Here is a 24,512-nt window from a genome sequence, read left to right as displayed (position 1 = left end):
CTCGTTTTCACTCAAAATCGCTTAGCAAAAGTTGCTTAACATAATTTCTAGCTTCATATTCTACCATAAAACATCAAAATAAACACATTTCACATATGGGTATTTTTCCAAATATAAACCCTAAATTAAATTATTGCTAGAATAAGCAAAATCAAGTTATCGAGACTCCAAAAACGTAAAGAACATTAAAAACGGGGCTTAGAATCACTTACTATGGAGCTTGGAAGCTTGAAAACCCTAAAAATGGCTCCCCCCTTGCTGATTTCGTCCCAATGAAGAAGATGAGCCCAATTTGCCATCTTTTTCCTTTTTAATTCATTTTAATTACTAGATTACCAAATTGCCCCTAACTTAAAAATTTCCTATTTCACTTATCTCATGCCATTTTTGTCTACCAACTTAACCAATGGTCTAATTACCATATAAGAACCTCCAATTTAAAGTTTCATAACAATTGAACACCTCTAACATGTAGAACTCAACTTTTGCACTTTTTACAATTTAGTCCTTTTGACTAAATTGAGTGCCCAAACGTCGAAATTTTCGAACGAAATTTTCACAAAATCATTCCGTGAAATTGTAGACCATAAAAATATAAGAAAAATAAAATTTTCCTCGTCGGATTTGTGGTCTCAAAACCACTGTTCCGACTAGGCCCAAAATCGGGCTGTTACATTGAGTGAAGCGTCGGAGTTGGCCGAGTCATCGACAAGGCTTCCACCTATGGGAGAGGTGGATGGTGCATTAGACTTCAAGGAAAAAGAAGTGAGGCATGAGGGACAGTTGACCAGAGTAAATGCAAAGGTACAATCCGAACACTTTGATAGTGTGTTGCATTCTAACTTGTGTACTTGGCAAGAATGTAGGGGCCCTTTCGAAGTTCTTAAGCAAAGAGGCCGACAGACTATGGGCAAAGCGAAGCCAAGTGTGGTGAATCACGAGGATTCTGTTCGAGTAAAGTTAGAATGTGGACAAGAGAGTGACATAACTTCTTGTTATCGAGATGTACAAACGAGTAAGACGGTTCGAGTTAAAAAACGACGTAAGCCAAGGCAAAAATCCCGAAGGAAGGAAAAGGCTAAGGCGTCAAGACGAGGCTGAGGCGAATCAAGTCAGTGCCATTCGAAAGTCGCAACGAGGATGTTGCGAGAATGGGTAGGGGAGAATGTCATAGGCCGCAGTTGAAAGCCCGTGACCATCGCACCAAATGCATCCAATGGAAGTCTATTGAGCAGATGGGGATCATTTGGCCCACGAGAACTGACCCGATTCAAAGAGCTATTGGAGAAGCCTATCAGATTGAAGCCTGGTTGGCCCGATAATAAAGACATGGTAACTTAGGCTAATATGGTAACTAATCTTAAAAGATAGAGGGAATCATATCTTGTAAAGATTAGATTAGATTTGATATGGCATATCTTGTAAAGCCCTAAAATAAAGGGATATGGCTAATCTCGTCCGTCGATGTAAATGTATCTTGACCGTCGGTTTTGGGGGAGCTCAACTATAAATAGAGAGCCTCCCCCTCAATTGTACTCACTCTTGTAATTGTTTCATTATTCTTTGTGAATAAGAGAACTAAGAGCATTTACTCAAACACTTTGCGAGCGCTCTTTCTATTGTTCTTTTGTTTGGCTTCTTTTGGCATAAATTGCTTCCGCTTTTCATTTGGTGCCTTAGAGGAGTTCTTAAGGAATCCTCACTTGAGTTAAGGCTGACTTAGACGAGTTTGGACAAACGGATCGCCTAAGACCGCACGGATTGCGAGACGAAAGGTCTAGCCCCGTGACACTAGTACATTCCTTTTATTATATTTTTATTGTTATTTTTAAAAATTTCTAATTCCGTTTTGATTTTTTTTAACTTTTACTTAGTTGCACAAAATAATATTCTTATTTTTATACATATTATATTTTTACAATATTTTTGTCATGCTTTGTTACTTAGCATATTTTACATTATTTTATATTATTATATCACACATTCAATTTCTAGTAAAATTAAAAAGAAAAAGAAAAAGAAATATATCTCCTGCAAATGAAAAAGAAAAGAAACATTAAAAAAAAAGAGAAAAAGATATTATTGAACTAATAATGCAAAACAAAGGTTGTTTGTTTCAGTTTGTCTCTCAAACAAGCACTGAAAAAACCATTTGATCATCCAAACAATGGTTTTGAGCCATAAAGTAATGTTGGCCAGGCTCTGTGAGAGTGACGGAGCTGGTCCCGCTGTTGTCGAAGAATTTAGCATTACTTGCATTGCAAGCGATGAACTTGAACTGCGTCACCTCCGCCACACTATAATCTTTAGTAGCATCATAGTTGAACACCAAAGTGTCGCCTAGCTTAATGGACCTGCTACGAACCCAGCTGTAATAGTTAACATGTGGTCGCCAACCAAGCTGGTCCCCAACTATGTGCACCGCTGCCATTGTCGATCCAACATAGCATAGAATTAGAAACAGAGGCAGGAAGTTGGGTAGGGAGGTTGCCATTTGGTGCTTGCTTCCACCGGACAATAATGGGGGGGGGGGGGCTGCTTTTATACTGGGCAACGACTGAGTGGGAGCCGTTGGTCAATGCTTCTTGCATTTTCTCTTGCTTTTATTTTCCAAATTTGGTTCTATTGGTTTCTCAGCTATGAATTAATTGAAAGATTTATTAGGATGAAATTAAGAATACGGTAAAGGGAAAAAATATGTAAATGTTGAAGGAATATTAGGCATGTAATTTGGTTCTACATTTGGTGTGCTGTTGGTATGGAAATTGCAGGTGAAAAGGAAATGGCGTAGATTTTATAGCCTTACTAAATCCAATCATATCCTAAATTGTTGAGAAGAGAATATAATTTTTTTTTCTCTCGTTAGCTGTTTTTTGATGCCCCAAATCGTATCTCTAATTTTATGCGATTATAATTAGCACAAAATCAAATGAAGATATCCTATAATTATGCTATTTCGAATGTAACTACACAACCAATCCTCCAATACTTTGATCAAATTGAAGCTTGGAGTATAGAAACTGTTCAACTTATCTAACCATTCCTGAAACCAATCACGTCCGATTGCTGTAATGAATTTGTCAGCCAATTGGTTGTGTAGAATGGACCTCCCATATGCAGCCTCTACAAGGTCCAAGCTCGAGCCTAGGAAACGTATTTTCGTGTAATAAAATTTCGAGGGACTTGTGTAATGCCCAAAGAGGACAACATCAATACGTAGGAAAATGAGAATACTCGGTCTGTAAGTCTTAACATAAATTTTTGTTTATATTTGTAAATCTATACCCAAACTCATGTAGGGGTATGTATCATTATTATGTAAAAAGTAAAAATACTTTTTTAAATTCATTGTAGTTCAAAATAATCTGGAGGGAAGATCTTAACATTCCCATTGACCCAATGAAGATATTTTCACAATCTCTAGTAATTTTATATAATAAAATAATATATAATCTTTAAATGATACAAATTACATAATATAAAAATTAAAAAAATACATCATAAATTTGAAAATTTGGACGTACTTGACCCCTGAATATTGATGCCAAGTCCTAATAAGCTTTGTAAGGGTTTTTATCCATGTTTTTTTTTTGTTAGTGACCTCAAATTTAAATGAGTAACTTGATGTTTAGGCAAATCTAATATAATCTATGGTGGTACATCTCTAATATTTGTAAAGTCGTCATAAACAAAAATGTTTTTCTTAAATTTCCTACTTTTTTATATAAAATTATTAATATTTAATAATAACAATAAAACAATTATTTAATTATAATACTGATTCATCAACCAACAACTAATTAGTTGCTTATATATTTCAATTAAAATTTTAACATTGCCACCGAAGGTCGTACGGAAAGAAGCTAAACTCTTGCACATGTAAAAGTGTAAATTAGTTCAAAATGAAGTGCTAAAGAAATGCCTTTCACTGTGTAATCAATCTATCTATTCCATATTGTCTTATGAGATGGTGAAAGTTCGACATTGGTACTACGTAGGCTCGAATATCATAGTATTCTACTTCTTAAACGGAATGCTCTTCAAATTGCTACTCAACCAACTATTGATGAAGCTAAGAATTTTGGTTCAAGATTTGACTCCTTACACCATGAGATGGGCCAATTCAACCCATCTAAACTCAAACTCATTCAGATTAAAATATTTTCAGATACTAACAAAATAAGTCTAATACTATTCTTTGTAAAAAAAAAAATTAATTGTGAATACTAAATAAGTAATAAATGTAACATACTTTTTTTTAATATAAAGGAAGAGTGATTAGATCATCCAAATTTAAACCCGAACTTAACATCAACCAAAACCACAAATCAAAGGAAGCCTTTTGACACAGAATCAATGACTTGGTTCGATTTGCCTAATCCAGTTTTCTACGATTCCTCGATTTTTGTACTCAATACAAGAATAGACAAACCTCTAGTTAGTGGTCCAATTGTCCAGTTTTTTGCCCTCTTGGACAACTAGCACAAGAATACTCGAAGCATGCAATGTGTTCTCTTATGTTATCAGAACCCATGAACAGGGGCAAAAGTGAATTGCACATACACAGCCATTTGTCTTTAAAAAAAATTAAATAAAAGGAAGGACAAGGTATGTAGATCACATTGTGAGTTCATCGCCAGTTTCAGTACCCCAATCTAGTATTTTATTCACATTGAAACCCTGAGCAGCAGAAATAAATATTAGATCATGGGGCAGCAGAAGTAAATGGGGGTCTCTCAGTCTTCAAATACCCGACTGAAGGGGAAGAAATCTCTTACAGTAAGATATCCACAGCTCACCAGGGCTATTGCTTGACACTCAATGAAGTTTCAATGCGTTGAATGAGCTGATCAGCACCCAAGGCACCCTCCTGATAATCAAGAACTCAGTGGGATTAACCACAAAGATTACACAAAATAAACCTCCTATCCCAAGCAATAAACGTCAGTTCTAATGGTTGAGACAAAGTAGCCTGTACAAAAGCAAAACCATACATTGACCTGAATGATTCACAATAACTACAAAGGGCAAGCATTCCCAAGGCATGGAAAGATGAAATGGCAGAGGTATTTTACAAATGTCTCATAAAAGGAAATGCTATGTTCTTCTCAGTTTTCAGGCTGAAAGCTGTCCAACTACTACCACTCACATAAAATTGATGGCTCAAGTTTTAATTTGATTTCATTACAGCCCATGCCATTGCAAGCGACCAGACCATTTTTCATATTACATAATTTGGCCTAAATGGCAGTACCCCTCATAGAATCCTTTTGCACTTTGACCTCATAAAGACTGGCTTAACTTCTAAAAGAGAAAAGCTCAAGTGAGCAGAAGACCACTGAATCAACTTACAAAACGATCAAGGGGCTTCCCATCTTTAAATATGATGAAAGTGGGTAATCCTTGTATATTGTATTTATCAGCAATGCTTGGGTACTTCTCGGTGTCGATTTTCACAACCTGAATCTTATCTTTCAGAGTAGCACTCACTTCGTTGAGGACCGGAACCATGAATTGACAAGGTCCACACCTACAAAATTCAAACCACCTTTCATAGAATTTCAATCCTACCAACAAGAAATCTAAATTTTCATAAAAAATTAAAATCATAATTTAAAAAAAAACTAAGAAACTTTATACATTTATGAACTAGGGTTAGCATCCAAGTAAAATTTCTTAAAGAAAAAGATTACCAGGTTGCATAAAAGTCAACCAGTACAGGCTTGTCGGAATTTGCCAACAAATCATCAAAGGAGTTAAATGTTTGCTTCTTTGCTTCAACCTATAAAAACCATCTTCTACTTTAAGCTACAACTTAACATATCCATTGAAAACAACAAAAATACAAAAAAAAAGTTTAAAATCAACAAGCAAATAAAAAGTTTTCACCAAATTGACTTAACCTAAACTTTAATAAGATAAAACTAATTAAGTGAATAAATAAATGATGTTTGGATTCAATTTATGTAATGAAATTGAGAAGACAAGAAAAGGAACTGATCTTATTAAACAATAATAACAGTAATAGTAAAAGAGAGGAAGTTTAGAAGCGTTTACTTGCAGAGGACGATAGCGAGAGGAAACGGATCTATTAACGATTCGAATGGGTTGAAATCGAAGAGAAGATGAGAAAGATAGCTTGGACGAACAATAATAAGGGGATAACTGAGTTGAGCTTCGTCGACTCAGCGAAGGAACAGTTGCTGATGCGGAGATAGAGACCGCCATTTCTCCCTCCCTTGAGTTCGAAGAATCTGAATTCTAGGTCTAGCGTTGGATGTTAAGCTTCGCTTAGCTTATCTGATGTTTGGATTGTAAATTAATATCCGGAAGGGGAAAAGGGCGAAAAATATCGATTTGGTAAAGAGATAATTCGAAATGGGGGAACTGGGAATTTATAGGCATCCTTGTCACGTGTGGTTAATGCTTTGGTGATATAGAATGGAATCATGAGTGTATAGCCGACCGGGTGCGATTTGGCTTCTTCTGATCGATTGACCTTGGAATGTCCGACTAGATTTGAGTTGCCCAATGGGATTCATATCTCTTCCTACTGAACTGTGTAGTACAGGATCTAAATTTCTGTATTTGATTTGGCAACGTGGCGCTACGTGGATTCTAAAAGCAGATAACAGATATAGGTTAAAATGCGCCACAAGTCCCTGTATGTTTTGAAAATTAGAAATTTATCCTCTTTACTTTTATCTCATTGAATCTAGTTCCTCTACTTTCAGATTTCAAAATTCAAGTCCAACTGTTAACACTATATTTTGTTAAATTCGAGTTAATTACAGACTCATTTTTTCTAATTATATGGATATCAAGTGAGTAACTTTTTTTTATTTCAAAAATGTTACAACAAATTTAACAAAAAATAATAATAATGTTAACAGTTGGACCTAAATTTTGAATTTTGAAAAGTAGAGAGACTAAATTCCATAAAACAGAAGTATAAGAACTAAAATCCTTATTTTCAAAAAGTAAAGAGACTTATGTCATATTTTAACCTATATATATTTTTCTTTTCTTTTTCTTTTTTTATAGAATATAGATTTCAATTTTGCATAAACTATTTTATGGATCCTTCCCACCACATTATCCATAATATTTTTTTAATTATTTAATGATATTTCATTAATTTTTTCATGTCATTGATACATAATTTTAGTAATTTTACTAAACCTTGAACCTCGAACCTCGAACCTTGAATCCTGAAACCTAAACTCGAGCCCTAAACCTCGAATTTAAAATTCAATATTCAAGTTCGAGGTGAAAGGTTTAGGATTTGGGTTTAAGGTTTAGGGTTCGAGGTTTGGGGTTCAAGGTAAAAAAAATATCGAAATTATGTGTCAATAATATGGAAAAAAAATTGTTGAAATATCATTAAATAATTGAAAAGGAACCATGAATAACATGGTGGGAAGGGTCCATAAAATAATTTCTCCAATTTTACACGTTAACTTAGAAAAAAGTTTTAAAAAGAGATTTTTATTATTATTAAGTAATAATCTGGATAAAAAAGGGTAAATTACACCAATAGTCACTAAACTTTGGGATAGCTGATAAAACAATCACCTAGGTTTCATTTCAGTCACTCAACTTTGAAAAAATAACAAAACAGTCACTAACGTTATTGAAAAGTGACAAATCAGTCACTCAATTAACATTTTCCGTCACAGGCTTAACGGTATAGCTGACGTAGCCAGTTAACTGATGTGGCCAGTTAACTTGCCATGTTGGACGAGTAGCCAAAGGGTCAAAGAAGAAAAGAAAAGATGATTGGTCCTTCTCTGTCTTTCTTCTTTTTCTTATCATCTTTCTCTTCATCTTCTTCTCCCTCAACCTCTTTCTCTTTATGCTTCTTTTGTTTTTTCTTGTTCTTCTCTCCTTTCTCTTCATCTTCTTTCTCCCTCAACCTCGTTTTTTACCATCTCCTGAATTTGGGTCTCTTTCTTTCAATCCAAATGGGTTGTTGCTCGACAAAAACCAAAAGGTCAAACCCACAACAGAACAATGGCTACAAATCAAGAGCTATAACAACTGTTGCTGAACAACCCCAAGCCACCCGCATCCCTGAAAAACCAAGCACTCAAGCACCATGGAAGCCAGTGGTTCCAATCAAATATGAATAGACTATAGGATTCAAAGAAAAAGAAAGGACCAATAACTGGTAAATACAAATTTCAAAGCATTAGATGACATAACATGGTACTGATTCAGATTTCAATTTCCATAGAACCAGGTAAAGTAGGTCCATAATACAAAAATCCAAATGGATATTCAAAAGAAAATGAACTCAACATTACACATTTGAAGTTCAATGACAAACAATATAAATGGAGGTAAATAAGTAGGGGCTCGATTGTATTGCTGCATGAAACTTAGTTCATTTCTATGGGGATCTCACTTTTTCTTGGCAGCCTCTCCCATTTTCTCTTATTCTTCTTCTCCTCCTCCTCCTCTTCTTCTCTATTTCTTCTTTTTCTCTTTTCTTCTACTGTCCAAGGCTCTTAAATGGGTTTAGGGTTAAAAAGGACTGCTAAAATGACAGCTAACCCACTATTAAATGCCATATCATTTTTCCGTTACTGTAACGGAAAATGGTTAAAATGATTGTTTTGTTATTTTTCCAAAGTTAAGTGACTGAAATGAAACCTAGGTGACTATTTTGTCAATTATCCCAAAGTTTAGTGACTGTTGGTGTAATTTACCCTAAAAAAATCCAACTCTTGAACATATGGAATCGAAATGCCACAATTTCATTTCTATCTTCATCAGTTTTCTTAGTTTTTAAAAGAAAAAAGAAAAAAAAAAGCTTTCACCAAATTAAGAGCACTTTGAAAATTTTTAAATTTTTATCAATCCAATAAAAAAAAAGTTAAAACTCAGAAAAAATTACATATATTTTTACGTGTTATGTCACTTTTCAGTTAACTCCATTTCTTTTACAAATTATAAGACTTAAAACACTATAGTTTTTCAATCAAAACATTGCAATCAAAACATCATTTGTTTTTTTTATATCTTATAAAAACATTTGATATATAATTTGTTTTACTTTTATTCAAAAAAAAATTATTCATTTTATTTATTTAACTTACTTTCATTTGATTGGTAACAACAATCTCAATCTAGACATAAACAGATACAATTTACAATGACAACTGAAAAGAATAATTAAATTATCAAAATCATACATGAGAGATGAAATACAAAAATAATAGGAATTTGGAGTACAAGTGTGAAATATAGAGAAACAAGATAATGAGAAATTGAAATACAATGTTTAGAATAACTATCTCATCCTTCCTTATTCTTTACCCATTACTTTTGGCTCTCCAAAAGCATTTTAAATAAAAAAAAAAGGTTAGAATTAAGTTACCCTCATTTTATATATTTAGATTAGATATATTTCACTTTAAGATTGCAAACACTGTTTAAAAAACAAATTTATATAAATATATAGCATTATACATTTGAGTTTGGAAGGTAGGATTATGTTTCTATGCAATTTTAATATTTAAAATATATATTCATCTATCATAAGAATAAGAATAATGATAATATTTAAATCAAATTATTTATTACCTTTCAATGTCATGTCCAACCAAGGAAAATACAACGACCAATTAATGGAAAGAGAACCAAACGACCAATGAATGGGTAATTATTATTACTGTAATCAAAGCTTAATCTATCAATACTACTACCTTTACAAATGGTAACAGAAGAAAGCCTAATGCCGTTGCACACTATGGATGAACTCTAAACTGCTATCCAATTCCCTTTTTCTCAAACCCATCAATGTAATGAAAAAATACCCAAGAATTTAAAACAAGGAAAAAAAAATGATGTAAGTGATGAAAAAGGTTAATAACTTATCTGTAGGATCAACTATGAATTCCACAGTCCACAAGGAAGGCAGCACAATTTTCCAATTTGAAGAAAGAACCACTGTAACGGGTTTGGACGATCATTTTCCTCCAAAGCTGCAGTAGGCAATGGTAGCTCCGGAGGTAAATGCCGGTGAAATGCATTGACTGCAGCTGCAACACCATCTTCGTTTTCTATCAATTTTGCTAACTCCATTGCAAGGGATTTCACCTAACCAGAAATCGTGCTCCATTCACATCAGAACAAATCAAAAAATTACCAATAACTTTCATTTATGAGGGTCTATTTGTAGCAGAAAAGCATTGAAATGTTCTTATGGGAGGAGTATTTATGCAAAGGCTATGACATCTTCTTGAAATTAAATACAAGGTTATGTTTCTATAAGAGTAACAAGGTGGAATTTAGATGCTTGCTGAAAGAGTACACATAAAGGGTCCTCTTTTCCAGAACCATTGACAGTATTTTTCCTTTACTAGTATAGTTATGTATCCAAACAAACAACTATGGAAAGAACCAGCATGCCTTGTGTCGTGTTAAATGACAAATTTTGCCATATATCCTAAAAATATTACAACTTTTTGGCAATAATTAAATGAATGCCTTAACATTCATCAACTATCAAGGAGATGGTTCTCCATGGAAGGTGTAATGAATTAGATAAGTGATTAATAACATAACGAATGAGAGTAACTTAAGCAAACAAAAGCTACTTGAGTTACCTCTGGCTGGAGCATGAATGTTATAGCATTTGAAAGCTTCTCAATACTGAGCTCTGATATTGGTATTGGTGCAGGCCCAAGCCCTCTCTGATGTACTCTATCACCCCAAAAGAACTGATCTCCGAAAAACGGCACTATGGTTGTTGGACACTATAATTCAAAAGTTGGCATTAAGCCACAATGAAGATTACAAATACATAAGGATCCATTAGAAGGTTAAACTTAATAGCTTTGAAACAAGATATCACTCAATCATATATATTAAGAACTAGAGGAACTTATAATGCAGACAAAAACAAATGTATGCACAAAACTAGAAATGCAAAAAAAGTTGGTGTACAATAAAAGCAAAGTAAAAAGAAAATTACCCCAGCTTTAAGTCCCGTGGCTGTGGTTCCAGCACCACCATGATGCACCTGCATATTTAAGGAAATATTACTTCCAGTTAGGCATTTTTAACAGACAAACCATATATTTTTTGGAAAGATTATGAACTCTTCATCATTTGACACACTTGCTACATTCAGGTGATCCTACCATAGATATCTGGTAGTTTTTTTCAATCCCCACAAAATCAAATCACAGTTGTTAATATCTAAGCACATCAAAAAATCCCTTCAAATAAGCAAACATGGAGTTTAACTAATTAAGTACTTACCACGGCTGAACACTGAGGAAACAACCAATCATGAGGGCAGTCTTCTATGAGGAAAACATTCTCAGTAGCTTCTGTAACTGTAGGACAAATAAATATAAGAGGAACTCTGCTTGTCATTCACAATACTAGTGCATGTCCCATAATGTATAGAGTTTTATATACTAAACACAGGGAAACTTCCATAGCATGAAGTTACAAATTACAACCTCCACAGATAGGCATTATAAGAACATGTCATTCATTTATTAACATGTTCATTTCAGTAATGATTAAAAGAACGGTTAGGATCACTTTGAACATCAAGTTCCAATTCCTTGAATCAAAGTACCCAGTCAAACTTAGAAAAAAAATGGAAAGGAAAACAAAGAAGTAAAAAACAAAAGTGAATGACAAATTTCCACTGGTCTTACATTGACAAAGTAAAAAAAATATGTGAAACCACTATAGAATAGAATACCTTCTGTAAACAGAAATGAGCTCTCAAGACATTAAGGATAACAGAACAATATGCAAAAGTTACTTACACTGCCCCAGATCTCCCCAACCTCGGTCAATTATTCCTCTTTGTCCTGTATCTTTTAATGCCTCCAAAATAACATCTGTCGTTTTCTTGGTATCATCAAGAGGCTTCACAGGAAATAACAGTATTTTATTATTTAAGTTGATGAAAAAGTACAAAAGCATGTGTATCAATAAAAGAATCCTCATTAGCTTCAACACGAAAATGATTGTTATGTCTTCCATTTTACCTTAGCCTGATCTCTTTCAATTGTATGAACTCACAAAAGTCAGGATTTAACTTAAAATCAGATGCAAGTTAGGAACTGAATCAATACTAAAGCGTGATACATGGTTTACAAATTCTTAGAATTCTTAGAATTTGCATCTAAGATATTATATTCAATCCACATACTAGTCAGCCAAAGTCCAACTAACAGAATATACAGCTCATCTAGGCTTCTTTCACTTAAAATTATTAGGCAGGACGCATGCACATGCACCCACACATTTTTTGAGATAAAATTCTTGGTTAACCTAGTAAAGTTTCATTCACTTTTCCAATCAATTAGAAATAACCTCAGCAAACATGACATAGATCTCATAACTCTTTTAGAGGAAAATACAACATAGATCATAAAATGACATTACATGAAATGTCCATTTGGAGAGAGATAATACCATGCTTCCAAAACCAATATATATGGGTTGTGGTCCTTTCTGAATCCACTGCACAAACTCTTCTCGAGGACGATACTTTGACCCCAAGTTCAGAAAACAGTAACCAACAACATCAACCAAGGGACCCCAATCTGCAGATTATTCCATAATGAAGTAAGCTACAGGGTGCTTAGATATTATTAGAATGACTGGCATTCTGACAACAGAAAGAAGCATATGGGTATAGAATAAACATAAGAAAGATCAAATTTACATCCACTATATCAAATAAAGCAAACTATGTAAAAAAAATCTTGTCTAAAATATGTTAAAAATTCTTTAAAATGACTAACAATAGAAAGAAGTAAAAGAGTAGAGAATAGACAGAAGAAAATAAAAAACACTTTGCATAATTGCAGGTACAGGTTGCTACATCATCGTATCTTTGTGTGATAGAATATTGAAGTTTAATAAAAGGAAGGAGAAAGAAGAAAATCCTAAATATCTTCTTTTGATTGAAGGATTGCTTATCTGTGGAAAGTATCATCATTTAAGAAGAAAGTTATTTGAAAAGCACAATATGTAACACCACTACCTTTTGGCTTTGGCACAAGATGAGAACTCCACATGTAGCCAGTTGGTAAATGAGTTATTGATCCATTATATGTACTGAAGTATGCGATGGGAGCAAGTTTCAACTTCTTTTTCCTGAAGTCATTAATATATCCTCTTATGCCCCACCATATCAGTAAGTCCACAACTATATAGGAAAGCTGGACTCAACAAGGTGGAATGGACAGGTTAGTCATTGAAAGTTGTTCAACAGTTCATATCAAGAAAAGGAAAAGAAAAGTAAGCCCAACACCAAAGACTAACCCAGTATCCAGCACTCTGAGGAACACGGGCCAATGGATGAGGAAATTCAGATGTTGGCCTGCCTATTCAAAATAGAAGTGAGTAGAATAACCTAACATATTTTCCTTTAATTTTTACACAATTTTGAATAATCAATGTATATAAGAAAGTACCCTCCCCCTCGCTTAAAAATGATAGAATTCAATTATATAATATTATATTATATTATATTATATTATATTGAAAGGATATATAAGACAAATCAAAAGGGAAAAGCCAACTTACGTCCAAGGCATGGTGAAGAATATGTGAAGGGGAACACCAAGAGCCTCTGCAACATGAGAATGTCCTGCATCCAGAAGTACATACATATTTATGCAGAAAAGACCTTAAAGATGAGAATTTGCACCTTACAAAATAAGGTGATATCAAATTTTGAATAAAATCATTAACATTGTTAGGTATTGAAAGAAAATACCATAAGGACTTACCATAGGCTGGAGGGTTTGCAATGATTGCTTGTGCTCTGAATGGCATGCCTGTTTCTATATCAGGCTCTGTGCATGCAGGAAGAAGAGACTCAATAATGGACTTCAGTTGCTTTCTCTGTATCGATATTTCCCCAGGTCCAGACGGAATCAAACCTTTATTTCTGGCCATATCTACCATACAGAATCATTCAAATGTATTAATACTATACAAACAACTTAAAAAATAGTAAACAAAAGTTGAAAATGAATAGAAAAAGAAAAGAAAGAGAAACTATAATGAACACATCAACTTCATAAATGAAACACATTCAGAAATGTAATGATCATGCCAAGTACTCAAAAACAATGACGGTTCCAGGATATTAGATTTTTATATGATCCCAAAGTAAATAACAAGCTAGCACCTGCTTTGAATGAATATATAAGAAAACTATGCTTAGTTCTTGAATGCTTTTTTGGGTTGGGGGGAAGGGACGGAAGGGAAGCAAAGGGAGAGGGAGTGCTACACATTCTCTTGTTGAAAAATGCTTTACTAGAAAGGAAGGATTTGGAGGAGCACATGTACCCCTCAAAAGTCTCCAAACCTTCTTAAACCCCCTAGAATGGAGGGATACAGGGAGACATGAAATATTTATTATTTTACAACAAAGAAAAAAAAAATACCCTTATTTAGACATTTCATCTTGATATATGACACATTTGCAAAAGAAGATGATAAGTTATCATTTCTTTTCATTTCTACTCCTTAGCCAAGCAAAGTAGATAAAATACCCCTTCCTTTCCCTTTTCACTTCTTTTTAGCAATATGAACAAGGGGATGCATAACCCTCTCCTTCCCCCTGTTTTCCTCTCTGTCTCTTCCTCCTATAGTTACCGAACATAGTCTCTTATCAATTAACTAAGCAAGCAAACAAGATGCAGTGTTTCAGGCAAATCTTCCAAATTAGTTTGACAACTAACAGCAATATGGGATTTATGTTTAAAAGCTATTACCAACATAAATACCAACATCAATATGATAAAGTGAAAAAGTTTCCACATCAGGAACTTCTTACATCCAGCCAAGACTCGAGGATCACCACCCAGAGGATAAAAATCAATGTCAGCCAACTTTACAAAGTTGCGGAAGTTAGCATGAGTTGCCAACCTAACACGATGACCAAACTCCTGAAAGAGAGTAAATAATCTTCAAAATAAAATAAATGAATTCTATGACTAAGTACAGCTAAAATTAAGAATATGTGATCTGATCAGGTGTCTATGCATGAAATTATGATACGGAATTATGGATCAACTGTTCAGGTTTTGCATGTAGGAATTATTAGGCCATAAGACCATTGGGTTTCATAAGCAGGGTCTAAGTTCAAGCTCTAAGGCTCACGTGCATATTCTGTATGTTAGCTGTGAAGGAAGTTAATTCTTTCTAACTGTATACATAGAGCCAATTTGAAAATTATGAATACATATTAAAAGGGATTACATAACAAATAAGTGCAACAAGGTGAATAAATAAATAATGTTAAGCATACCTGAAGTCTCTTTGCCATAGCCAGAAAAGGTTGTACATCTCCTCTTGTTCCAACCACAAGGATGGCAATATTCAACCTTGGGATAGATTTAGTAGTCTCATAGAACAAAGTATCATCAAGATCAAATGATGGCCCTTCAATAGAGGAAAGTTCTAACAATTCTGAAGCTACAGGTGAATTTTTAGGTAGATCAACTTCTACTGTCCCATCATTTTGGATCTTGATAAGGTTAACAATCAGATTTTTCTGCAAAATGAACACCAAAAAGGGAGGGAATTGTGAATAAAAAAATGAAAAAGCGTCACAAGTCACTGAAAGAACATAAAGGGAAAGGCAAAAAGGACAAACCCATCGAGTAAGTCTCTCAATCACCTGAAAGAAGGATCACTTCATCAACAAGCCAAATTGCGAAGCATAATGTGTTTATAAAATAATTAATGGTTTTAAGATTTCTTGACAAAATATCCCCTGCCAAAATTAACCTAGCTGCTATCTTCTGACCACATAGCAAAGAAAGATAAATGTAAACTAGGGTATGGAATCTAACAAACATTTACATGAAATCCCAAATACGCATGTTTCCATTTGAATGATGCCAATTCATGTATAAGCAAGAAAGAAAATGTAACTCAGTTATCTACCTTTTCATGCTCTGAGAGTCTATCTATTTTTAGATCATGCCTTGAGTTTTTCTTCTCCGTCATTGACCTAGAGAATGCAATCTCATTGTCATCAATTAACTGGTTTCCTTGGGCAGCAAGTGGTGCACTGGTACAATGATCCAGACCTTCAAGAGAATATAATTTGCCATCAGACCATAAACTTTACAATGTGAAACAATAAAACAATCATTACTCTTTCGGATCAACTAACCTAGAATTACATTTAAATCACACTCACAGTGACCCTTTTATTATAATCCATGTCTGTCTCTGGGAAATTTGGCAACATTTGACAAAAGTTCATTTTATTGTTTATTTTCCCCAAAATAGGAGTACTGCATAGTGATTTTAACAGGTTACTTTATCAACATTTAACCTGTTATATAGATATTCCACAATAAAAGGAAGGCGGAAGGATCCACCCTTTAGTTGTTACCTATGTCACCAAATCAGACATAATAAAATGCAAGTCCCATGGGAACATGAGAATAACGTGACCATCATGACACCTTGGAACATGGGTTCATTGAAGTTTTTTCTTGAAGTTGAAGATCAATAATAGTCACAATTTTCCTAGCATATTGGCAAGGTACAATTCAGATCAATGAGAAATAGAAACCAGGAGATGGCAAATACTAACCTCTTTTGGGAGTAGATGAAACACTCGATTGTTTCGTCTCGGAAACCTCTATAACCGATGACTTCTGCTCTGAGCTTGACTTCTGATCCTCTTCTTTCTCATAACAACTTGAAAAGGATTGATCATCAGAAGACCTATATTCCATTGCTGATTCGTCTACTTCATCTGTCTGTTCACTGTCCTTAAGTACTCCCTTACTTCTGTTATTGCTAACACTTTCCTCTTGTAAATCTTTCCTTGAACATTCAATGCCATTACTCCCCATTGTATCCAATAAAAAGCTTCAAGTCCTAAACCCCAAACAAAACCCTCTAAAATTTAGTTCTCAATGTCCAAATACAATAATTCAGAAAACAAATGCCTCAAATGTGAAAGAACCAAATTCAAAACTAAAACCCCACTATGCCTACAACTTCAAAGATTCAAATTTAGCTGAATGACTAAAACCTTAATCACTAAGGAAATCCAAGTTGACCCAAAAACAGTAAAAATCTGCGAACAACAGTTCCCAAATATAAAAATCCTCAAAATTTCCAAACCTTCATGCTGTAAAAAGAAAGAAAGAAAAAAAACTCAGAAAAATCACAAAAAGGGAAAAAATCCTGAACTACAAAATCCTCTCGAAACATCTCATTAGATCCAGAACCTTGTATAGACCAAAATGACCAGTTCATATAAGAAAAGAATAACTAGTACTAGTAGTAGACGTCAAAATCCAGAGAGAATATATAAAAGAAATCAGGGTCTTGGGTCTTGGCTGATATAAACTTAACAAATTCAATCGACCACCGAAATGAGAAAAAAGAGAGGAAAGAACAAAGCATCAACCAGTCAAATTAACAAAACCATAGAACGTTAGGTGAAAAAGAATCAAAGACCGCTTTCCAGCAAACCAATGTATTTTTAACAACAAAAATTAAGGAGAATTTCACGTTTCCTAGCACCGTGTGAAATAATTCAATGGGAAAATAAAAACGAATGATACTAGTTATATGAGGAAGGTAGGAATCTTTGCATTAAATGAAGAACAAGCGAAGCACTACTGGGTAATCAGTACTCACCTCCAATGGAAATATCTGTTCATATTCTCAAAATCAAATATATATTTGATAATTAATCTTAGAAAATGACAGAATTCGAAGTTGTGGGGGCTTCGGGGTTTAAAGGGAACGACGATGTTTATTGATTGATGATCATATTGAAGGCAGAGACTGTGTCGTGTAAGAAGAAGAAACTTCACTGTCTGGTCCCTAATCTGCTAAATTGACTTGGATTAAGGTTTAAAATAATCGAATCTGACTAATTAACCACTGCCTTTTCGCTTTTTTCCTTACTTATCCAATTTTTAATATTTGAAGAAAATTTGTATATTTCAACAAAAACACACTAATCACTTATATTTTTATTTACTAACTATATTTTAAACATTAAATATTTTTTGCTTTTTTTTACAAAATATGAGGATAAAATTAATTTTGAATATAATTATTGCTTATGTATTATTGTTTGAATTTTATTAAAAACGAATTTATACTTTCAATTTTACAATTTATCATTCTAATAAAATGACTAATTTAGGATTCCCTTCCTCAAATTTATGTAAATTACTTTAAATATCGAAACATAATAACTTATTTGACCCTTTATCGTTATAAAAAAATTATTTTAATCATTCATTTAATTTTTGTTTTCTTTTAATCCTTATTTATATTTTTTGTCAAATCACCCCAAAATAAATAAATAAAAATTAACATTTGTTTGTTTCAAAAAAAATTAACATTTGTTAACTTTGTTGATGTGGCATACACGTGGATGACATATCATCATTTAATTAATTTTTTAAAATTTTAAAAAATATTAATTAAATCCTAACACATCATCCACGTGATAATTCATGTCATATCAGCAAAATTAACAAACCTTAACTTTTTCATCTATTTTAAAATAATTTAACAAAAAATAGAAATTTTAAAAATTTTAAAAAATAAAAATAAATTAAATAAATAACTAAAATGATAAAATTTGACAGCCAAAAATCTTTTTGGCAAATATTAATGCCTCCTTTGCTACATTGAAAATTAATGTCTCGTTTAGTTAAAAACATCATTAATCAAACGTGGGATTAATGTTTTAAAAAGTATAAGTATTATATAAGTATTATAATAATTTGTTATAATATTATTATAATTTTAAATAAAATTGATTAAAAATAATTAATAACAAGTAAATTTTGTTTATTTAAATTTTACTTAATAAATAAACCATAACTTAATAGATAAACAATAACCAACTAAGTTCACTACACTTTTAAAAAAATGGGTTAAAATTTTAAATATAGTATACATAAATTTTTTATTTTGATTCAAATGTACACATTTAAATAAATAAATAAATATATTTATCTTCATATTAGATTAATATAATTGTTTATATATGTAATCTCCGACGTAAAATTGTGCTAATTTAGTAATATTATTAGTGATTTGTGAAAATAGAATAAAAAAATTCCTATATAAAATCACACAAAATTAAAAGTTCATGTATATTTTTTTTTATATTTATCCACATTCATAATCCAAATGTTAAATTATTTTTAATATAATCAAGATATCATCCATGTCCAGTTAATAAAGATTAATTTTTTAGATTTTGTAATTGTCTCTCCCAACAATATCATTTTCAAAAATTGAATCGAAATTCTTTCCTTAGAAATGTAATAACACTTGTTGGTAAATATTAAATTATTATAAAAAATTTATTCATATTTTAGAATAAATCGAAAATAAAAAATATCAAGAAAAATGAAATAAAAATATCTGCATATTAAATTTTATATAAAAATGAATTATTAACATTTAAGTAAATCTATAACTACCATTTAAAATTATCCGCTTGTTAGGGAATGCCTTGGTTTAGAATTTGTAAGAACATGACACGACATATTTAATCATTTTGACAAATATTATACAAAAATATGTTATAAAGGGTAGAATTAAAAATAAAATAAATTGAATCACAATAATAAACTATAAAATACGACATGACACAAAAATATATGAGTCTTACCCATATACACGAATATATCAATATTTACGGGTATTTTATCAAAAAAAAGCTCCTTTTTTTTTAAATTTATCGAAATGGACCCATTATTTAATTATTTACCGGAATGGTCAATTTTCTGGCAAATCGGTCCACGTCAACGCGATGTCAGGGGACGCGATTTCCTGAGCCACGTAGCGCGTTTTGGGAGACGCAATTTTTTCGTTTTTCCCACGTTAGGTTTTTTCGGCTTTTAGGGCCTAGGGTTCAGGCTTTTTAGGGTTTTTAGGTCTTGGAAGAAATAATTTCGAGTTGACGTTTCTGATCAAATAGTATAAAATCGCTTCTAGCATGATGCTATTTGAGAAGAATTTGTGAAATCGTGCCCTCGTGGACGCGCTTTTGCTACAGTAGGTCATGGAAGAAATAATTTTTTTTGACGTTTCTGAGTAAATAGTATAAAATCGCTTCTAGTAGGATGCTATTTGAGAAGAATTTGTAAAATCATGCCATCATGGACGCGCTTTTGCTACAGTCGGTCATGGAAGAAATAAATTTTTTTTATGTTTCTAAGCAAATAGTATAAAATCGCTTCTAGCAGGATGCTATTTGAGAAGAATTTGTGAAAATCGCGCCCTTATGAACGCGCTTTTGCTACAGTAGCATGTTTGGGCTGAGGCTATAAATTAGGCAGAAAATGTTCTCAGAATGCATAAGTCACAGTAGAAACAATTTAGAGAGGCTAAGAAGGTTAGAGTTTCAAATATAAGTGAACGTATTAGTGCTGTTATTTACCATGATGGTGAGGTTTGCCACACCGAGAATGGTGTTGTTTTTTTGTTGGAGAATACGGTGTGACTGGTTTTTAACCAGAACATAGATTTGACAGAACTTCGTAAAAGAATTAGGCGTAAAATTTTCGGAACGACGCCAATGAAAGTTCTGTCTATCACATATCGATTTTGTTCTTCTGTTGATCCGGTGACATATGACTCGTTCGACATAAAATGTGCTCGTAGCTTGGAGGCAATGGTGCAGACTCATCTTGCTAGTGGAGCACATTATATTGAGTCATATGTACAATTCACATCACCAACTGATGTACTTGCGACAGTGTTCGAGATGTATACACGACCCCTGGCCGACACTCGGTTAGAGGGTTACAAAATACGGAACAGCCCATGTTCGGTAGCGGTGTCGAATGCACATCCCCCGCAAGACACTCTGTCGGTGGATAGGACATGTACGTCGGTGGCTCGACGTTTGATGCTGGAAATACGTACTAGGGAACGGCATCAAGTTCTAGTGGGTGGCAATCTACATCCAATTGGGAACATTATCAAATGCCCAGAAGAAAGGATGACGTACTCCCTACGACATCAACCGGTGAGGGGACCTCGTATGCTGCAGATGATTGTGGGTTAGAAGATGACTCCGATGTGGATCCGCCTCGAGAGCCCGGGCCGGATGGTGCAGAAGTTGGCTTATTTTCTGAACCGAAGCCTATTCCAACAGAACCTAAAGATGTTGAAAGAAGTTCAGATGAAGAAGAAAATCCACGATTCAGAGCATTCTCACCTCCAGCCCACATGCATAATGTCGATCTGTCCGCAGATGATGCGTTAGAGTTTCCAGATCTACCACACCGGTTGCGTGATCGTACAAGTTTGGGGGTAAATTTCGGTGAATTTGAAGTTGGTAATTAGTTTACCAACAAAGATAATTTTATTGGTGCTTTGAAACAACATAGCATCAAAAGCGGCGTTAACTACCACGTCGTTAAATCCAAATCTGATAAGTTTGAGGCGAAGTGTGCGGTCCAAGACGCAACATGTTCATGGAAAATCTACGCCTCGTTAAGGAAAAGGACAGGGTTGTAGGAGATTAAAAAGTATAAAGATCCACATACATGTGCTACAGGTATAGTATTGACGGTTTCTGAATAATACTTTTATTATGCAATGTTGCATTATTTAATGTACTTGATGTATAGGTATTTCACAAGATCATCCCAAGATGGATTCAACTATGTTAGCTAGCTTGATACTACCCATGGTAAAAGCAGATCCCAAGACTTCAGTGCCAGTGTTAATTGCCAATATCCGTAGCCAAATGGGGTACATGTCCTCTTATCGCAAGGCTTGGATAGCTAAGCAAAAGGCGTTGAAGAAGATGCATAGTGGGTGAGACGCCTCAAATAATGAAATATGGCAGTGGTGTTAGGTGCTAGAGAGATACGTCCTAGGTGCCATCACAGACCTTGAAACGGAACATGCGTACTACAACGACCCATTGCTACGTGGATGCCAAGTGTTCAAACGCTTGTTTTGAACCTTTAAGCAATGCTGAGACGCATTTCCATACTGCAAGCAGTTGGTACAAGTTGACGATACCTTTATATTCAGTAGGTATACTCATCGGCTATTGCTTGCAGTGGCACAAGATGGCGGTGGGAGAATTCTTCCAATTGCATTTGCAATAACACTGGGAGAGTCGTCTGATGACTGGGATTTCTTTCTCTCTAGGTTAAGGAGGCATGTATGCCCCCAACTTGATATCTGTGTTATTTCAGATCGGGGCGCCGGTATACTAGCTGCATTTGATCGACAGGAAAGCTTATGGCAGCGCACACACCATAGATATTGCCTAAGACACGTTGCTTCGAACTACTACAGGCAATATCCATCTAAGAGCAAACGACGACAAGTGACCAACATGGGTATTTAGTCTATATATGTGTTATTTCGTTTGTTAATTTGAATTAGTTTTATTGGTAGAAGTGGTATAAATTACTCGCTATGATCTTATATATGGCAGGGTATGAAATAAATAAAGATTGTTTTTACGAGATGTTGGCAATTTTACATTCAATTAATGGAGAAGGGGCGGACTACCTTTGTAACATACGTTTCGAACAGTGGGCACAATCATACGACGGTGGCCTACGATACGGCCATATGACGTCGAACCTGGCTGAATGCATCAATTCTGTTCTTAAAGGAACGCGCTATCTACCGATAATATCGGTTGTGCGAGAGACATATTTTCGTTTGGCGGCGCTATTTCAAAAGCGAGCAGCAAGTTATGCAGGCCAGATGCAGGGAGGACATGTATGGTGCAGTAAGGTAGTTCAAGAAATTAACAAGGCCAAGGCGATGGCAAACACCATGCACATAGTATGTCACGATCGAGACAATTTATGGTTTCGCGTGACAGAGTTTGACAGACCGCACCAAGGTGTTGTTAGCGGGCAATATCGTGTACACTTGCGAAATATGACTTGTGACTGTGGGATGTTTGATGCACTTCGTTATCTATGCGCGCATGTTATTACAGCTTGTAAGAATCTCCGTCTGGATCCGATGAGTTATGTGGACGAAGTGTACAAATTAGAAAACATGTACAACGTCTGGAGACATGTTTTTCCACCGGTCCCAGATGAACGTAAATGGCCGCCCATATCTCTTACTCCTTTTAAGCTGTTACCGGATAGATAATTACGTCGCAAACCAAAGGGTCGACCTTGCTCAACTAGAATACGTAACAATATGGATATCCGAGAAACAGCCAGTCAAACGAAGTTGTGCAAATGGTGTAGGAATCCATGCCATACAAGTCGATCGTGCCCTAATTGCAATAGTTGAATGTAATTGTAAAAAAAAATTAAGTTTGTAAAATTATTAATTGATAAATTGTATTAATGGTTAGTAAAAATTATCAAATTATATAAAATTATTAATTTTTAGTACCAATCAAAACATTTTTCCAAATCTAACATTATGTGAATGTAAAATTATTAATTGATAAATTGTATTAATGATTAGTAAAATTATCAAATTATATAAAATTATTAATTGTTAGTACCAAAAAAAACATTTTTCTAAATCTAACATTATGTGAAAGTAAAATTATTAATTTAGTTTAGGGTTTTTAATTAAATTAGGTTAGGGTTTTTAATTTAATTAGGTTAGGGTTTTTAAGTTAAGGGGATATGGTTTTTAAGTTTAGGGTTTAAGGTTTTAAATTAAATTAGGTTAGGATTTTTAATTTAATTAGGTTAGAGTTTTTAAGTTAAGGGGGTTAGGGTTTTTAATTTAATTAGGTTAGGGTTTTTAAGTTTAGGGTTTAGGGTTTTTAATTAAATTAGGTTAGGGTTTTTAAGTTTAGGGAGGTTATGGTTTTTAATTTAGTTAGCTTAGGGTTTTTAATTTTAGGGTTTAGGGTTTTTAATTAAATTAGGTTATGGTTTTTAAGCTTAGGGTTTAAGGTTTTTAATTAAATTAGGTTAGGGTTTTTAATTTAATTAGGTTAGGTTTTTTAAGTTAATTAGGTTAGGTTTTTTAAGTTAAGGGGGTTAAGGTTTTTAAGTTTAGGGTTTAAGGTTTTTAATTAAATTAGGTTAGGATTTTTAATTTAAGGGTATTAATTGTTAGTAGAATTCTCAAATAATATCAAAAATTTCTATTTTATTACATCAAATAAACTTCTATTTTATTACATCAAATAATATCAAAATATTCAAAATATTTGTACAAATAAATTTAAATACGGCAATCAATGTCTATGCCCGGGGGATTCAGTGTCACATGGCGGCCGTCGACGGTTACGCGCTGGATTCCTCCTTTCTCTAGCTTCCGGCTGTGATTGTTGTTCCTCCGGCGGGGATCCTGGTTCTTCCGGTACGGCATCTGGTTGTCGGACTTGGGACGATGATCCACCTTCAAAGAATAGTGTATGTGGAGGTATTTGCATCACGAACGACGACGGTGTTTGAAACCTATACGTTGGTGGGGATTGGTAAAAAGGAGAGCTCCCCGACAGCCCCTCTTGCGATCCCTCGTGCGCCGCTGGCCTATACATCGGC

General features: G+C 33.9%; 3 protein-coding genes across 7 annotated transcripts; all 3 read right to left on the bottom strand.

Annotated features, from left to right (window-relative positions):
- Positions 1-2,128: 2,128 nt before the first annotated feature.
- On the bottom strand, positions 2,129-2,431 carry LOC107916070 (blue copper protein). Its single transcript, XM_016845239.2, has one exon. It carries the CDS (start codon positions 2,429-2,431, stop codon positions 2,129-2,131), a length of 303 nt encoding a protein of 100 aa, XP_016700728.2.
- A 2,059-nt stretch (positions 2,432-4,490) lies between these two features.
- Positions 4,491-6,506, bottom strand: LOC121217865 (thioredoxin Y1, chloroplastic). Of its 3 annotated transcripts, none has more exons than XM_041094365.1 (5): positions 6,058-6,506; positions 5,694-5,782; positions 5,353-5,530; positions 4,779-4,870; positions 4,491-4,680 (listed from the first exon to the last, which is right to left on the bottom strand). In XM_041094365.1, the coding sequence occupies exons 1-4, from the start codon at positions 6,226-6,228 to the stop codon at positions 4,805-4,807; spliced, it is 504 nt and encodes a 167-aa protein (XP_040950299.1). In that variant the 5' UTR covers positions 6,229-6,506; the 3' UTR covers positions 4,491-4,680; positions 4,779-4,804. The 3 variants fall into 3 exon arrangements, with proteins under 3 accessions (XP_040950299.1, XP_040950300.1, XP_040950298.1); XM_041094366.1 differs by having other exon boundaries at positions 4,800-4,870; XM_041094364.1 differs by having other exon boundaries at positions 4,491-4,870.
- A 3,055-nt stretch (positions 6,507-9,561) lies between these two features.
- LOC121217864 (sterol 3-beta-glucosyltransferase UGT80B1) lies at positions 9,562-17,858 on the bottom strand. 3 transcript variants are annotated; one of them, XM_041094361.1, is made up of 16 exons: positions 17,668-17,858; positions 16,607-16,896; positions 15,946-16,091; positions 15,653-15,676; positions 15,305-15,550; positions 14,831-14,942; positions 13,776-13,946; positions 13,570-13,633; positions 13,306-13,363; positions 13,025-13,202; positions 12,451-12,581; positions 11,796-11,898; positions 11,272-11,348; positions 10,982-11,029; positions 10,614-10,763; positions 9,562-10,104 (listed from the first exon to the last, which is right to left on the bottom strand). In XM_041094361.1, the coding sequence occupies exons 2-16, from the start codon at positions 16,869-16,871 to the stop codon at positions 9,895-9,897; spliced, it is 1,983 nt and encodes a 660-aa protein (XP_040950295.1). In that variant the 5' UTR covers positions 16,872-16,896; positions 17,668-17,858; the 3' UTR covers positions 9,562-9,894. The 3 variants fall into 3 exon arrangements, with proteins under 3 accessions (XP_040950295.1, XP_040950296.1, XP_040950297.1); XM_041094362.1 differs by having other exon boundaries at positions 16,607-17,152; positions 17,668-17,857; XM_041094363.1 differs by lacking the exon at positions 15,653-15,676.
- Positions 17,859-24,512: the final 6,654 nt, after the last annotated feature.

Source organism: Gossypium hirsutum, chromosome D05 (assembly GCF_007990345.1).
Source record: "Gossypium hirsutum isolate 1008001.06 chromosome D05, Gossypium_hirsutum_v2.1, whole genome shotgun sequence".
Taxonomy (NCBI): domain Eukaryota; kingdom Viridiplantae; phylum Streptophyta; class Magnoliopsida; order Malvales; family Malvaceae; genus Gossypium; species Gossypium hirsutum.
Note: the sequence above shows the minus strand (reverse complement) of the source record. Positions and strands in the feature narration are given on the sequence as shown.